Here is an 18755-nt window from a genome sequence, read left to right on the forward strand (position 1 = left end):
TTCTGTCTACATCTCTCCTATTCCATGAACTCAAAAAATACTATCTTAAATAAGGAAAAACACTATGCTGAATAAATAATCTATGCTGCATTTCACTACTACAGATAAATCAGTCTGTAAATAGGCACATTCCTCACTCTATTACATCTACCCCTCCCCCACCTACCTCTCTCTCCTTCCCAACATGACCGTAGGGCCAGTGTTGCCCAAACTTCAGTCATTTGAGTTTCATGTCAAATCTGAGCACCACCTATATTTTTATTCATTTAAAAATTGAATTTAAGTTAGCTTATGTTTTAAAAAAATTAGCCATATACTAAGCAATCATAAGCTTGATTGTTCTAGCTTTATTCATATTTCTAATAAAACTTGAAATAAATACATATTCTATAAATAAAAGAAAATTCCACCAAGTTCCACCTCAAATTCTGTTGTACACCCTAGGTAGTATACATAGTAAACTTTGGAAAATACCAGAGCAGCCTATGAAAAGAAGGACATATATATGCTGGCCTAGAATATGTAAGATTTTGTTTCTAAAGGAACCTATGATAGTAACATTCCCATTGCATTTATTAGCATAGAAAATCAACAGTTATATCCATTATTCTTTCATTAGCTAGAGAATCTGATTCCGTAGATTATTTTTAAAAGGGGACCACAGGACCACCAGTTAACGGGTAGAGTTTTTGTTTTACATATAAATTAGCATAAATCCCACTCTCGTCATGCCAAGTGTTGATGCCAAATCTTTTGGAACCATCTAGATCAGTGAACTGAGAACGGCATTTTCTGTGGACTATTGAATAATCATCTTGACAAGGATAATCCTATTGGGGAGGGGAGAAAAAGAAATAATATTGAGTGACCAAAATATATAAAAACAAGAGCTTTTTTTAAAAGATGATCTTCAATATATTAATCTTATTTGATCCAAGTTTAATTTTCACACAATTAATTTAATATATCAAATTACAAATGCCTCAATGAAAAAATGGCTATTGCATTTATAAATACTTTAATTCTAAAAGAAACCACTAGTTCATAGTTGTTTTTTTATGAAACTAAAAAGATAAATTGTTTCACATTTAAAATTTTTGTAAACCATAAATACATGACACAAAGAACAATTTAAATTTTATGATCACCTACATTAAGACCAAAACAGTTATAATTTAATAGTCATTCAACACCTTTTAAAAGTTAATACAAATTATAATCCTTCCAAAGAATAATATGTTGGGCTGTATCATTAGTTGCAATCAATAGTTGCTATCAAGTCATAAATGCCGAACTCAAAGATTCATTCTTCTGAGAAATTTACCCCAGGATAACCCAGCATAATGTTTAAGGTATTTATCCTTTAAAGCACTTCACAGAAGCTTCTGTTAATAAAACAAGATATTCTCATTGACCATTTCCCAAAGAAAATATTAATTCTCTCAGATTACATCAAGAGTAATGGTAGACAAGGAACATTAAAGCCCTTGAGCTGATTATCTAATTTCTGCTTCAGATTGGTACTAATTTTAAAGTACTAACACAATATTGAAATTAAATCACCAGAGCTATAAAACAATGAAAGAACACCAAAACAGTTCTAATCTTAGATTGGCCTTATTGAAAATAATTGAAATTTTTAACCATATATTCAACCACAACAATAATTATAGAGGCAATGGATTTACTGAGTGTCTATTATGGGTTGGGCACAGTAGTTGAGTGTTTATATTTGTTAATCCATAGCAGAACTCCACCATAGGAATTATTACTCCCACTTTGAATATAAGAAAAGACAATTTGCTTAAAATCTCAGAAAAAGAGGATTTAAAGAATGTCAATATTAAGCAACTCAGCCAGGACTTCCAACTAACTAATTGTAAGATCCATTATCCCTCCAGGACCCTCATCAAATTTTCAATAATTAAGAGATGAAAAGACATAGAAATGACAAAATCCTACAAATATGTTATATCCATGTAACTTTCTATAGTTTGGGCTTTTATTTTTCATAGTCAGAGTCTCATTTCTTTAGGGCTCGTCTGTTGAGTTTTGGTCCAGTAGAGGCTCTTTCAATGAGATTTGAGCGTTACTGGCCAAACCCGCCTGCTCACAGGGAGGCAGGATCTGCCCATTCCTAAACCAGCTTCCGTCAAACTGAAGAGAGCTTCAAATGCAGGGTTGGTGTGTTCCTCTAGCATCTCCTAGGCAGACAGGATGATTTATTTTGATCAGGTGAGTGACAAGATTAAATGTGATGTTTTTTAAGAAAAGGATTCTGGCAGAAAGAAGGTACTGAAGACAGAAGGTGGAAAGGATTGGATTCCTAACTCTGATTAGAATTAGAATAAGAACTCACATGTCATCAACTAATGTGGATAAACAAAATGTGGTCTATCCTCACAGTGAAATATTATTCGGCAACACAAGGAATAAAATACTGACAGATGCTGTAGCATAGATGAACCACGAAAATGTGCTAAGTGAAAGAAACTAAACAGAGACACACATTGTGCTATTCCTTCTATAGAATGTCCAAAATAGGTGCATCCACAGACACAGAAAGTAACTTTGCAGGAGACTAGGGGGAGGAGGAAAACAAGGAGAGGCTGTTAATGGGTATAGTGGCCAATTTTATGTGTCAAGTTGACTAGATCACGGCTAAATCATCAACCATTTGGCTAAACATTATTTCTGAGTTATGTCTAGTGTGTCCAGATGAAATTAGCATTTGAGTCTGTGGACTCAGTAAAGCAGTTTGCTCTCCCCAGTGTAGGTAGGTGGGTACCTTTCAATCCGTTGAGGGCCTGAATGGAAGAAAAAGGCAGAGGAAATAAGAACTCAGTCCCTTCCTGCCTGATTGCTTGAGCTCCAACATTAATCTTATCCTATTCTCATGTTTCTCAGGCCTTCAGACAGGGACTGAATTCCACCACCAGCTTTCCTGGGTTTCCAGCTTATAGACAGCAGATTGTGGAACTTCTCAGCCTCCATATTGCATTAGCCAATTCCTTTTTTTTTTAATTTTTTTATTTATTTATGATAGTCACAGAGAGAGAGAGAGAGGCAGAGACATAGGCAGAGGGAGAAGCAGGCTCCATGCACCGGGAGCCCGACGTGGGATTCGATCCCGGGTCTCCAGGATCGCGCCCTGGGCCAAAGGCAGGCGCCAAACCAATGCGCCACCCAGGGATCCCCACCAATTCCTTATAATAAATCTCTCTCTCTCAGTCTCTCTCTCTCTCTCTCTCTCTATATATATATATATATATATATATATATAGTTTTATAATTCTTAAAGGAAATGATTTATTTCTAATTAACTTTGTATGAAATCTTATACAATATTCAGACATTTTACAGATACTTTGATGAAAAACAACTGCCTGTTTCTACAGGTTTTTCATGAATTGGGAAAAGTAAACTAGTTTTCCTAACCTTTATCACTTACTGATATCATTCTTAGATCATTCTGGAAAAAAAAAAAAAAAGAGAGGCAGGTTTGCCTTGTTTTACTGAATTAAAATAAATAAAGACAAAGAAAGTATGAAAGGCAGAAGTATGTGCTACCTTGTCCTAAGTACAGTTTCTGAGGGGATGGTGTCTGTTTACTTTCTGGTTTACTGTATCAATTAATTTGATCTGAATTTCTGATCTGTGTGATTTGCCTTCTCTCTGAAGAACTTCTTTTAACATTTCCCGCAAGATAGGTGTACTGGTGACAAATTCCTTCATTTTTTGTTTATCTGAGAAAGTCTTTCTCCTTTACTTCTGAAGGATAACTTTACAGAATATCAAATTCTAGGTTGATGTCCCAAATTTTAGTCTGACATTCAAAGTGCTCCAAAATTCTCTTCTACTTTTCTTTTCAGACTTCATCCTATCTACTCTATCAAAATGTTTTATTCTAGCCAAATGGAAATATAAACTGTTTTTTTAAAGTGCCCTCACACTTTTTACTTTGCATTATTGCTCACATTGTTGCCTTCACTTGGAACGCTCTTTTTCTTTCCCTCCACACCCCCTATCACCACCCTTCAAGATCCAGACAAATTCAGACAAGATCCAGATATTTCTTTCTGTAGAGAAACTTTATTAATACATACAGGGTTTCTTTGTAGGGGTGATGAAAATGTGAAATTGTGCTGATGATTGTGACTATGGATATACAAATATCACTGAATTGTACACTTTAAAAGGATGAATTTTATGGCATGTGAATTATCTCAGTAAAGTTGTTACTTTTAAAAAGTAGATAGCAGAGGTGAACAATCCTGAAAACTAGTTAAGAGGCTGCTTCCTATTAATACACAGAAAATTGAAACTGTCCCATTATCATAGGTGCATTGGTAAACCAGCTCCCTGTCAAAATATCCCATACAATTTATTTGCAATATTTGCCAATTTCTGTGGTGGAAATATGGTTGACTTCAAGCTACCAAAGTGAGGTCAGTGAACAGAGTTGGGAAGACATGAACATAATCAGTACATGCAAACTTTAAGACATGACTCCAAACCACCCTAAATTTAATTCTCCCTTTTCTCATTGTGTGACAGCCATGTAATTTGGGTAGATTGAACTCATTCCAAACTGTAGGGACAGAATCTAACTGACCTATGACAATCACAATAATCCCACTCCTTCGTCAGTGACAGTGATTGACACAGTGTTGGGCATGTGTTTTGAGTTTGTCCAAACAAAGTAAAGCTCAAGACTTGTTCAGTGATTTGGAGGAAAGAAACTCTTTTTCCATTATTGGACACAAATGAGGAAGTATGTAGCCCGGATTGTTATTGGCGACCCTCTTACAACCAGTTTAGCATGAAACCAACACCATAAAAAGCAGATTTGAGAGTTGGTAAGAAGCATGATGACATTTGCTGTATCAATCCTTTCCTGAAACCTGACTTTTCAAAAAACATGAACCAATAAATTGCTTTTATTGTCCAGCCTGACTTGAGTTGGGTTTTGTACAACCTACTAAAAGTATCCCAACTAATGCATACTTTAATAATCTGCAATGTTGGAACACTGAGGCACTAAGAATCAGAGCAAAAAAAAAAATGGGTCAAAACTAGGAAGCAGGACAAATATATATAGTAGGAATAAAGGGAAAACAATATATTTGTGACTAATCATATAATCAGGAATTAGAAGGACACAAATATGAGATAGATGAACAAACAAAACAGGACAATATCTAACTAATAGGAACCTGAAAGGCATAATTATTATAAGAAGCAGAGCAAGTATGTTTTTCAAAGTTTAATACAAATGGCACAAAATAGAATAAAAACAGTTACTCCATGATTCGCCTTCAAGGACCTTAATATTGACTGCAGATCAGACCCAAGGCCAAATTGAGATGGTGGGAGTCTTGAAAAGGTAAGTAATTTAGTGTGCCACTCAAACCAAGTATACAGGGGGTAATCATTTCAAAATGATAAGTAGTTTTGCCCTTTCTGTGTGTAACCATTCATTTGCCCAAAGTGAGATCACAGTTTCTTTCAAAAAAAAAAATGGCAACAAGAAAGCATCGTAATATTAGCTTCTAACATGCAAAATAGGATTTTTCAGCAAAATAATACCTTGCAATCCAACTCACAATCTTGAGGACTTTAGAATATCAATGTCCAACTGGAAGACCTCAGATTATAGAGTTCTTCCAATATGGAGGAAAAATATCCTCTGTATTAAGGCTTAGCCAAAAGTTGGAATGGATAGTAATAATACAAAGAAGAGCCTTTTAGGGGAATTAGAGGAATGAGAAAATAAGGGAAAAGGGAAAAGCAGAACAGCAAAAAGAGCCAACATATTTCCCAATTTTCCCTTTTTAAGACTTTAATCTTTCGGAGTCCCTCTGACCTGGCCAGAGATAAGTGCATGAGATAAATGAGAGTAATAGTGGAAAGGCATAAGAAGTCCCCATCCCTCACGAGAACTCGAAATTAAGCATCTCAGGCTGCCCTTTCATTTGCCTGGAGTACAATCATACCCAGGCTGGTGGGGCAGCATCCTCAGGCAGAGGGAGACTCTGGGTCACTTCTGGCATCCTGTGGCAAGTTTGCAAGGGGGTTACTAACAGGAGCTTCAAAGCCAAACACTGGAACTGGGACTGGATGGGAGCCACAGAAATCTTCTGTGGGGTCTACAATATCTATAGGAGTAGAAAAAAAGCTGTTATCCCAAGCAAGCCATCTAGGCTTCAATCTAACCCAGAGAAAAAGAGGAAAATAGAAAAAGACCTACAGTTCAACGTCGACAGACTATAGCCACCAATACCAGCAAGGAAAAGAGCAGTCAGGTAAACTAGGGACATCATTCTAGAGACCAGAAGAAGCAGACAACAGCACACTCAAAAATCCTAACCTTGCCCTTTGGCATCAGAATGCTACGTCACATCCCCCTTTCCATATACCTGGACGTCATCTTAGAGAGAGTCATAGTTATTATTACTGTGTAACAGGTCAACTAATGGAGAGCAGTATAAAACAATACCCATATTAGATTTTGGGTCAGGAATTTGGAATGGTATAACAAAGACAGCATCCCTCTGCTGAATGTTGAGGCTTCAGTGGAGAAGACTTGAAAGCTGTTAGTGACTTGAGGGTTGGGGTTAAAAACATCCCTCACTCCAGTTGGTGGTTAATATCAGCAGTCTGCTGAGACCTCGGTGGGGCTGTTGACTGGAACAACTATATAGGTCCCCTCCGTGGGCCTGCTTGGGCTTTCTCACATCATGGTGACTGGGTTCTGAGAATAACGATGGCACAGAGAGAACCAGGAGGAAGCTACACTGCTTTTTATCACCTGGCCTCTGAAGTCACATAGCATACTTCTACTACAGTCCCAGTTCACCCGGCTCTAATGGAGATGATAAGGACTCTGCCTCTCAATGAGAAGAGTTTCAAAATAACATTGCAAGAGCATGTGGGATGATCACACATGCTGTACCCATTTGGGGAAAACAACAATCTGCCCCATGAAGGCAGGCTGTGTTGGGGTTCTTAAGACTACCACTAGATTCAGTGATTTGCTAGGTGGACTCACAGAATTCAACATATAGTTGTATTTGTGGCTCTGATTTACTACAGCAAATGAATACTAAGCAAAATCAGCAAAGAGAAAAGGCACATGGGCTAAAGTCCAGAGGAAACCAGGTGCAAACTTCTAAGAGTCCTCTCCCAGTGAGTCACACAGAATGCACTAAAATTCTCCAGCAAAGAACTGTGAAATGCTGTTTACTGGGGAACCTCATTAGAACCTCAGTGGCCAAGGTTTATCTTGGGGGCTGGTCTCAGAGGCACTCTTTGCCTTGCAATATCCAGACTCCCAGAAGTTTAAATGAACCATATTGTTTGCATAAATGGTTTAGGTACAGTGAGCCACTCTCCCTAATGAGAGTGACTCCCTAAAACTAAAAGTCTCATTCCTCTAATTCCCCAAAAGTCAAGTTTCTAGATGCCAGCCAAGGGCCAACTTTGCTAGCAGGCTTTTTAACAGGTAACAGTTTCAGTTCTAGTATGTTAGTTCTTTTCTTCAAAGAATGGAAGATCTCTGAGAAAGTGTTTTTAAAGGGAGATTGAGAACCTCCTATAGGAACTATTTAAACTATGGAATCAAACTAAGCTGTAAATGGATGGAGAGGTTGGTGTTTTTCTACTGCTGATAGGCTCAGGAAGAAGGCCAGTTATCAGACAATTTTCCTCTGCATACATGAGTTGCAGACAGTTGTTGTATTCTCATACCCTAACATAATATTTACATGTCTGTTCAATATTTATTTAGTGGGAGTGGGAAGAAATGTTTGGAAATTGTCTATACAAACAGATGTGTAAATCACCACATGTTGTTGGCTAGCTTACTGTTCTGGTACTACGTAGACCCTGAGTGCTGACAACCTTTATTTAAGATAGAATAATCACTATGAGCTTTCTCTGAGCCATTCAGGTAGATGAGGATCACAGGAAAAAAATTGTTTGAGGTGTGGAATGGGTGGGTATCAGTATACAATGGTTTACGTAGAGCCAGACTGAAAGAGACATTTCACAGGAAGAACTTTGAGTACTGAGCAGGCCAACTGGGGATAAAGAAGCAAAGATGATCCACAGATTCAAATCTGGATGGCTGGGAGAGTTCTAAAACCACAAAAAGGAATAAGACATGGAGATGGGAGAGGATTTGTTTTAGGAGAGAAAAGATGAGTCACATTTTAGACATTTTTAATGTGAGATGACATCAGTACAAAATTATTATTTGTAAGGTGGTACTGTGGTATAGATGATCTGGAGAGAGGTCAGTGCCCTTTGCACAATGGTAGTCATTAACAGGGGAAAAATATCTATAAAGAATAGTATTGGCGTTTCACTGCATATGTATCTTTGGGGTAAATCCCCAGCAGTGCAATTGCTGGGTCATAGGGCAGATCTATTTTTAACTCTTTGAGGAACCTTCACAAAGTTTTCCAGAGTGGCTACATCAGTTCACATTCCCACCAACAGTGCGAGAGGGTTACCCTTTCTCCACATCCTCTCCAACATTTGTTGTTTCCTGTCTTGTTAATTTTCACCATTCTCACTGGTATGAGGTGGTATCTCATTGTGGTTTTGATTTGTATTTCCCTGATGGCCAGTGATGCGGAGCATTTTCTCATGTGCTTGTTGGCCATGCCTGCACCCCGATGTTTATAGCAGCAATGTCCACAATAGCCAAACTGTGGAAAGAGCCTCGGTGTCCATCAAAAGATGAATGGATAAAGAAGATGTGGTCTATGTATACAATAGAATATTACTCAGCTATTAGAAATGACAAATACCCACCATTTGCTTCGACGTGGATGGAACTGGAGGGTACTGTGCTGAGTGAAATAAGTCAATCAGAGAAGGACAAACATTATATGGTCTCATTCATTTGGGGAATATAAAAAATAGTGAAAGGGAATAAAGGGGAAAGGAGAAAAAATAAGTGGGAAATATCAGAAAGGGAGACAGAACATGAGAGACTCCTAATTCTGGGAAACGAACAAGGGGTGGTGGAAAGGGAGGTGGGTGGGGGGTGGGGGTGACTGGGTGATGGGCACTAAGCAGGGCACTTGATGGGATGAGCACTGGGTGTTATGCTATATGTTGGCAAATTGAGCTCCAATTAAAAAAATATGTCAAAAAAAGAACAGTATTGGCATCATGGATGATATTTGAATACAAACTGTGAATTATAAAATTATACTGCCTCAATTATACCTAAGGTTGAAAACATTACCATAGCTACGTATCCTTGTTCTTAGGAAATACACACTGAATTGTTTATAGGCAAAGGGGCTCAATGTCTCTAGCCTACTCTCAAATGGTAAACAATTTGTGACTCTGGGTAAAGATTATATGGGAGCTCCTTGTGCCATTCTTGCAACTTTCTTGTAAGTTTGAAATTACATAAAATAAGTTACCCTCAAAACGTGATGGTTGAGGAGCCATGAGAGTGGATGAATTCTCAGAGATTGCATAAAATAAGAAGCACAGAGTTCTGGATCCTAAGTCTTGTGGACACTCATAGTTGGGTCCAAAAAGAAGCCATGGAGGACAGAGAAGGAGAGATATGAAGTGGGCAATGTCATAGATTCTGAAGGTAGAGGGACAAGGAGGAATGCAGAGGTAGCCAACAAGTGTCCACTTCCAGAGAAACATCATAGAGGGCAAGAACTCATAAAACACAAACAATAATGCTGTTTCAGAGAAACATAGAGGAAGTCGAATGAAACATCCTGCTAAAGATAGAAAAAGAGTGTCAGAGAAAGATACGTTGAGGGAAAACAGGCCCTGTAGAAATATGAAGCACTGAAGATGCAGCAAGAGAATCACCATGGGAAAAACCTGCCTTAAGATGAAGAAAGCTTTCTTCCTTTTCTTCTTTTTTCTTTCTTCTTTTAAAACAAATCATGGAAAGACATGTTCAGGATGTTACAGGAAGGTCTTCTTGGTGACTGGGGCCCCCCTCCCACTTGACCTTCTCTCATTATGGAAGAACAAACAGCATGTGGTTTTGCCACCTAGATCAATAAAATCTATCAGCATATCTTTAAGAAGCAGATATCTTATTCCTAGACCCCAATCCCCTCCCCAGCCCTATCACCCCCTGAGTACTATGTTCTTACTCTGAGCACTCTTATCTCCAGAACTTTCTTTGGAATAAAATAGCATTACTGTTTCTTAGTGAACTGGATACTCAGTCCTCACCCAGTTTTGGTTATACTTAGTCTTATTTGATTTCATCTAATTTCTTTGGGATCTTTTATTCTTTATAGTTTTATTTTTCAAGGTCATTTTCAGTTTTCAGCCTGCTTTCTGGAACATCAATAACTCTGCCTAATTTAATATCATATAATAATTTGAAAGCATCATCTCAATTTCTTCATCCAGATCATCCATAAAAATGCATAATGTGTTATGTTTCCTGGTCAGATCAGTCACTGTGAACTAACCTTGTGTCCATTATTATAGATAACTATTAGCCACCTGGCATTTATACAGCAAAGACCATTCTTCCCTAGCATGGCTGTAAGTAGCTCATTTGGGATACTCCATATAGTCTTAAAAAGGTATATGAGGCAGCAAAGCTTATTTATGTGAATGTCACATTGGATGGAGTAGAAGTAAATAAATATAGAGGTAGATTACTGTGATATTTCATTATTTTCAGTATACATAATGTATAAAATTCTTTAGCTGTTACATGCACTTGACCGAAGACCTGTCATCTCCTAATAAGGCTGCCTCTCATACACACATACAGAATGATGTGGGAGGAAAAGAACAATTTCTATACAGCCAAATCTACTTTACCAACCCTAGGGATCATGGAGGATAGGCATCTCAGACATTCACTCCTCCCTACTTTAAAAATGATTTCATTTCTATTAGATATTTTCTTCTCTCAGTGATTGCATTACAGACTTAAGAGTAACTGGCAAATGTAGCTATAACAAACATATTACTAGTGGGATATATTTTTGTTATGTATCTACAAAACATTTACACTCCCTTTTTATTTGATAAAATTTTACAAAGGAAAAGTATTTATAACCAGTAGAGGTATTCAACTAAAGAAACATAGTCATAGGAAGTAACAAGGAAGGTTAGGCTGTGGGTATAAATATAAATATATATCATTAATATGTTTGGTCATCATAAAGAAAAATATGGAGATGTATATGAATAACCATATCACAAACCAAGCTGAATTTAAACAATATCAGACAAACTACACAATACAGTATTAAACTTTAGCTACTGACACATTTTTCTTTTTAATACATGAATTTTTATTGGTCCTATCACTTTAATCATAGAAAAAATAAATATCATTTTTCTTATTCCTTAGTCTACATCATGCAAGGGCAATTGCCACTATTTCATACTTATAATGGCATGGTTAGTTATAAATTTGAGGCCCAAGGTTCTCAATTTTTACATTTTTTCTTCTCTACAGAAGTCATATATGTTCGCTGTAGAAGTTAAACATAATTAAAAGAAAGAAATTAGAACTAAGCTTTTATGGCTTGACCCAGAAACAAAAGAAAATCATAGTTACTTAGCTTCAGAAGGCAATATAAAATGAAAGCATAGTTTTAGAGAAAACAGAGTGCTTTCTATTAAAAGGACACAACACAGAACAATACTTGAAAATCTGAGTTTCCTAAGAATTAAGATCACAATTTCTCAACTGTTGGTGATATATGAGGTTATCAGGAGTTAAAATACATTCCCTAATTTTTAAGTAGACTCAAATTAAATGTTTGCTAAAGTCCTTCATCAAAAACATTATGCAATCATAAATAAATACTAGTAGGATGGGACAGGATCAATGAGAAAGAATCAAATCACCTCAAATACTTAATAGTAAAATCTGAGAGCCAGAATGCTCATAAAGATGATTATTTCTATATTGTTGAGAGTTCTCCAGAGAGACAGAACCAATAGGAGATAGATAGACAAATGGATACATGGGATACATGGATACATGGATAGATAGATAGATGTTAGATAGATAGATAGATAGATAGATAGATAGATAGATAGATAGATAGATAGAGACGCTTGAGTGGCTCAGTGGTTGAGCGTCTGTCTTCGGCTCAGGGTGTGATCCCAGGGTCCTGGGATTGAGTCCCACATCAGGCTTCCCACTGGGAGCCTGCTTCTCCCTCTGCCTGTGTCTCTGTCTCTCTCAGAAATAAATAAATAAAATCTTAAAAAAAAGATAGAGAGATAGATACATACATACATACAAAGAATATCTACTTATCTATCTATCATATCTATCTCCTATTCTATTTTCTATATGTTTGGGACAAGAGTTGACCCTTGAACAATATGGGTCTGAATTGTGCAGGTCTATTTATAGACAGATTTAAAAAAAATAAATATAGTACAGCACTGTAAATATATTTTCTCTTCCTTATGATTTTCTTAATTACATTCTCTTTTTTCTAGCTTACTTTATTATAATAATACAGTATATAATACACACAACAAAATGTGTCAATCAACTGTTTATGCTATCATTGAGGCTTCTGTTCAACAGTAGTAGTTAAGTTCAACAGTAGTAGTTAAATTTTAGGTGAGTCAAAAATTGTATGTGGATTTTTGACTGCGTGGGGGGTGGTCAGTGCCCCCAATTCCCACATTATTCAAGGATGAACTCTGTATATATGAGTATATATGTGTGTGTGTGTGTTGACAGAGAGAAAGAGATCCTTCCTTCCTTCCTTCCTTCCTTCCTTCCTTCCTTCCTTCCTTCCTTCCTTTCTCTTACCTACTAGCAACTATATATTCCCCTCAATAAGCAAATGCTCTTGTATCCCAACCTGTGGGATGTAAGAAGCTGTGAAGCCCTGTGGAGCTATATAAGCAAATGCCAGCATGTCCTAAAATTGCCATTGGGGCCTAGGAAATGTAGTCCCTTAATGCTGGCAGAACACCATAAGACTCAGAACCAGAACTGTTTTGCCCATAAGGTACAAAATCATTCTATGTGTATATGTATAAAGTCAGCACACACATATAACACAAAATGCAATCTTTCAGGCCTTGTTTTAGATTGAAGAAAGCCACCATTTCTTTCTGAGCCCAAGTAATAGCTTTTCCTGTGGTTGGCTAACAGCTATATATTAGAACACCCTGACATAAACCAAAAAAACATTAGGGAGAGCCCCATGAGCCCTTCTCTCTTCTCTAAATTCACCTCCCACCCCTATTCATTTGCAGAATAATCTAAAACTCTTTCTTATTTTGGTCAACAGTCAATATAATAAGATAAACAAGGATATTCAGCAAATGGCCATTATTCTTTGTTCAGTAGATACTGAATTAGAACATTAATAGGACAAAAAAGAGAAAATTAAACAATAGATATGTTAAGATTCAAGGCAAATTCTAAAATAAAAGTCATAAAAAACACATCATTGAACCTGGGACATTATCTAGTTAAAACACTACACTCTTATTCTGGACTAAATGCTTATATGAGATTATTCCATGTGGCCAATTTAGATGGTACAGCTTTGCATGTTATTATTTTGTTGTTGTGGTTGTTGTTGTTGTTATGTTTTTAAAAGAGAACCTGAAAAAGAAAAGGACTGTATACGGAGTGAAATTATGGAAGATCATAGGGGTACAGAATGGAGCAAAGATACAAAGAGAAGATTTTGAAAAGAAGAGGGAACCAAAGCTAATTCAGTTCAGAGAAGTGATACTTCCTACAGAACCCCCAACCTGTTTTATTTTTTTTATTTTATTTTTTGTAATAATAAATTTATTTTTTATTGGTGTTCAATTTGCCAACATACAGAATAACACCCAGTGCTCATCCCGTCAAGTGCCCCCCTCAGTGCCCGCCACCCAGTCACCCCCACCCTCCTCCCCTTCCACCATCCCTAGTTCCCAACCTGTTTTAGATTCACTTTCTGTCTCAGTTTTGGGATGTTTTCAGCAAGTCATTCTTTCCCTCCTCTTCTTTTTAAGGGCCCTGGTCGACATCCCTTCCCAGGAAGCAAAAAACTAAAGGCAATTCCAGCCTTTGGGGTATTCCTGCATGTGAATGAGCCTAACTGAACAATAAAAGGCTCTTAAAGATGCTGTCCACCTCTGACTCCTAGCCAAGGTGCATTCTGGTCTTGAATGATATTCAAAGTATTTACCAATCAGTACAGTCACTCAGACTGAGCAAGTCCTAGAGGCAACTTATCAGGCAAGTATTAAACTTCCAGAAGGTCGAGATTGGGCCCACTCAACCATGAAGCACAGGAAGCCTAGGGCATAGAGCCCACAGTACTTTTGGGGACCCACCATTTCTTTAAAATCAGAATTTTCAGGATGCATCTAGTGTGAAAGTACTTAGTGCCACTAAATTCTACACTAAACAAGGGTTGAATTGTAAATTTTATATTATGTATATTTAACCATAATAAAAAATGCAGATGCCGTTTTGAAAAACTAACTCTATTAAATGGTAGCAACGCATAGCTAAGCCAGGAAATGTTGTGAGCCATTTAATATTCATAGACATCTTAGGGCAGGAACTGATGGTAGCTATTATACAGAAAGTTTTGCTTAAAATAAGGTACATATAAAACTCCAAAAGTACTTCCCAGGAAAAAAAATGAGTATTGTATGCTTTAATTTTGTGTAATAACACCCATTATTGAATACTACATCTGAAACGAATGATATACTCTATGTTGGCTAATTGAATTTAAATAAAATTTTTAAAAACACCCATTCGTACATTGATAATAATTTCAAGAGGGTTAATAATAACATGGTCATAGAACACGGCCGTAAAATACAATAATATAGTAATAAATAGGCAAGAAAACAAATGGCCTAAGAAATATATTTCTTTAACACGCTTTTAAGTCCACCCCCTGCCACCAAAAGTAAATATGATCCAACTTGGATTATATTGGTCTTTTGACCAATGCAGTTGTACAACCTATATTGTTTTGTTTTGATGGAAGAAGGAGCCCATGATGGCAAAAATCCCAGGGTCCAGGAAGTCACAATGCAGTCCTGGGTCCTAGGAGACCAGGCAAGGGGCCAGGGCCACTCAGGAAGCAGGATTCTGGGGAACTCAAAGTGAGAGAAAATTTCCCATCAGCACAGAAATATAGTATTTTAAAAATACTATAACTGTACCAGTGCATTGAGCCCCAGTGCTAGGACAGGTCAATCCTGCTTTTGCAGAGAATAATGTTAAATACATACAGCTCCTCATCATACTTACTGTGCAACATGGCAGGGATTCCTCAAAGTTAGTTTGGAATCCATGCCAGCTTTAAAACATAATTCTCTATTAAAAACTTCCTCAGCTTTCTGTCTCTGAGTGAACTAAGATATAGAACATTTTGGGGGTTCAAGCTACCCCTATGTCTGGAAAGATAATTCAACGGGCTGCTCTACTTAGGAAAATAAAATGGCACCTCACCCTTGATAATGACCAATCAGATGTACCCAAATGGCAGCTGCATGACTGGGAAGAGCTGTTAAACTCCAAAATGCTCCCACTGAGAGCGTGGTCATTTGATTGATTCAGTCCTTGGCATTACCTTTCTTTCCTGCTGTCCTGTAGGTTGATTTCCAACAGCCTTATTTACAATCCAGCCAACACTCTGGCTTACCATTTTTTTTTTCATTCTCTCAAGTCAATGGCTTTGATTCCGTTATAGAAATTCAGTCCCATGTCCACATCCTGGGTTCTATCATTCCCCAGAATTGTTCTACATCTGAAATTCCAATAAATTCCCATATATCTCCTTTGCTCATTACCTCTAATTCTTCCAGCTCTCACACCTCTTTACTATTGCCATGCTTGGGTTTTTTGTTTTGTTTTGGTTTGTTTTTTCTCAACATTCTCATTCCTTTGACTCTTCAACTTCCTGAGTTTGCTTTCTGCCTGAATTAATTCTTTTCCTTACTCATCCTGAGTGTGTCAGTCAAGTCTCCATCATTAAACTCAGCTCACTTGTCCCTTCTCCTAAAAGCTTATGTATCCTTTAAACAGGCAGCCTTGGACCAATTGTCTAATGTACCCTCTCTCTAACTTTTCCTCATTTTGGTTATTTGAGATAAGGATGGGGAAGCTTTTAAGAGAAGGTATCTTGAGGGGCAAGATGGCGGAAGAGTAGGGTCTCCAAATCACCTGTCCCCACCAAATTACCTAGATAACCTTCAAAGTATCCTGAAAATCTATTAATTCGGCCTGAGATTTAAAGAGAGAACAGCTGGAATGCTACAGTGAGAAGAGTTCGCGCTTCTATCAAGGTAGGAAGATGGGGTAAAAAGAAATAAAGAAACAAAAGGCCTCCAAGGGTGAGGGGCCCCGCGAGGAGCCGGGCTGAGGCCGCGGCGAGTGTCCCCAGGACAGGAGAGCCCCGGCCGGAGGAGCAGGATCTGCACCGACCTTCCCGGGCGGAAAGGGGCTCTCAGGGAGTTGGAGCAGGACCCAGGAGGGGCGGGGATGCCCTCGGGCTCCCGGGGACACTAACAGACACCTGCGCGCCAGGGAGAGTGCGCCATACCCAGCGGCCGAGCTCCCTAAAAGACTGCAGCACGCGCACGGCTGGACCCGGGAGCAGCTCAGAGGGGCTCGGGCGGCGGCTCCGTGGAGGGGCTGCGGGGCGGGAGCGCGAATCCAACAGAGCAGGCCGGGAGCACTGGGCGCCGGGACACAGCCCAGGATCCGGCCTCCCCCCTGGGACAGGCAGAGGCCGGGAGGGCCCAGGACAGCAAGGACGCTCCTGCCCGAGCTGAGCAGATCAGCGGCCCCACCCCGGAGCCTCCAGGCCCTGCAGACGGAGAGCTCCGGAGCTACTGCGGGGGCTGAATCCAGGGCTCCGGAGCTGGCCCCGCCACTGGGGCTGTTCCTCCTGGGGCCTCACGCCAGACGGGGGCAGAGCAGCTCCCGCAAGTGCTCACACCTGAAAATCAGCACAACAGGCCCCTCCCCCAGAAGACCAGCTAGACGGACAAGTTCCAGCGGAAGTCAAGGGACTTAAAGTATACAGAATCAGAAGATACTCCCCCGTGTTTTTTTGGGGTTTTTTTGTTTGTTTTTGTTGTGCTTTTTGATTTGTTTCCTTCCCCGACCCTTTTTTCCCTTTCTTTCTTTTTCTTTTTTTTCTTCTCTTTTTTTTCTTTTTTTCTTCCTTTTTTCTTTTTTTCTCTTTTCTTTCCTTCTTTCTCTCCTCTCGTTTTCTCCTTTTCCCAATACAACTTGCTTTTGGCCACTCTGCACTGAGCAAAATGACTAGAAAGAAAACCTTACCTCAAAAGAAAGAATCAGAAACAGTCCTCTCTCCCACAGAGTTACAAAATCTGGATTACAATTCAATGTCAGAAAGCCAGTTCAGAAGCACTATTATACAGCTACTGGTGGCTCTAGAAAAAAGCATAAAGGACTCAAGAGACTTCATGACTGCAGAATTTAGAGCTAATCAGGAAGAAATTAAATATCAATTGAATGAGATGCAATCCAAACTAGAAGTCCTAAAGACGAGGGTTAACGAGGTGGAAGAACGAGTGAGTGACATAGAAGACAAGTTGATAGCAAAGAGGGAAACTGAGGAAAAAAGAGACAAACAATTAAAAGACCATGAAGATAGATTAAGGGAAATAAACGACAGCCTGAGGAAGAAAAACCTACATTTAATTGGGGTTCCCGAGGGCGCCGAAAGGGACAGAGGGCCAGAATATGTATTTGAACAAATTCTAGCTGAAAACTTTCCTAATCTGGGAAGGGAAACAGGCATTCAGATCCAGGAAATAGAGAGACCCCCCCCCCCCAAAATAAATAAAAACCGTTCAACACCTCGACATTTAATAGTTAAGCTTGAAAATTCCAAAGATAAAGAGAAGATCCTTAAAGCAGCAAGAGACAAGAAATCCCTGACTTTTATGGGGAGGAGTATTAGAGTAACAGCAGACCTCTCCACAGAGACCTGGCAGGCCAGAAAGGGCTGGCGGATATAAGCAAGGTCCTAAATGAGAAGAACATGCAACCAAGAATACTTTATCCAGCAAGGCTCTCATTCAAAATGGAAGGAGAGATAAAGAGCTTCCAAGACAGGCAGCAACTGAAAGAATATGTGACCTCTAAACCAGCTCTGCAAGAAATTTTAAGGGGGACTCTTAAAATTCCCCTTTAAGAAGAAGTTCAGTGGAACAATCCACAAAAACAAGGACTGAATAGATATCATGATGACACTAAACTCATATCTCTCAATAGTAACTCTGAATGTGAACGGGCTTAATGACCCCATCAAAAGGCGCAGGGTTTCAGACTGGATAAAAAAGCAGGACCCATCTATTTGAGTCTATAAGAGACTCATTTTAGACAGAAGGACACCTACAGCCTGAAAATAAAAGGTTGGAGAACCATTTACCATTCGAATGGTCCTCAAAAGAAAGCAGGGGTAGCCATCCTTATATCAGATAAACTAAAATTTACCCCGAAGACTGTAGTGAGAAATGAAGAGGGACACTATATCATACTTAAAGGATCTATCCAACAAGAGGACTTAACAATCCTCTATATATGCCCCGAATGTGGGAGCTGCCAAATATATCAATCAATTAATAACCAAAGTGAAGAAATACTTAGATAACAATACACTTATACTTGGTGACTTCAATCTAGCGCTTTCTACACTCGATAGGTCTTCTAAGCACAACATCTCCAAAGAAACAAGAGCTTTAAATGATACACT

The 18755-nt window shown here is 38.6% G+C and overlaps 1 protein-coding gene across 9 annotated transcripts in view; it reads right to left on the reverse strand.

Annotated features, from left to right (window-relative positions):
- Nucleotides 1-327: 327 nt before the first annotated feature.
- The window catches only part of CFAP95 (cilia and flagella associated protein 95), a 134709-nt gene continuing 116281 nt past the window's right edge, over nt 328-18755 (reverse strand). For 8 of the 9 annotated variants that reach the window (XM_025423349.2, XM_025423350.3, XM_025423346.3 and 5 more), the window contains one exon: nt 328-830. In XM_025423349.2, the coding sequence (XP_025279134.1) occupies nt 648-830 (183 nt within the window). In that variant the 3' untranslated portion in view covers nt 328-647. The remainder of the gene's footprint in view (nt 831-18755) is intronic. The other variant, XR_007401172.1, reaches the window with a different exon arrangement.

This window comes from Canis lupus, chromosome 1 (assembly GCF_003254725.2).
Source record: "Canis lupus dingo isolate Sandy chromosome 1, ASM325472v2, whole genome shotgun sequence".
NCBI lineage: Eukaryota > Metazoa > Chordata > Mammalia > Carnivora > Canidae > Canis > Canis lupus.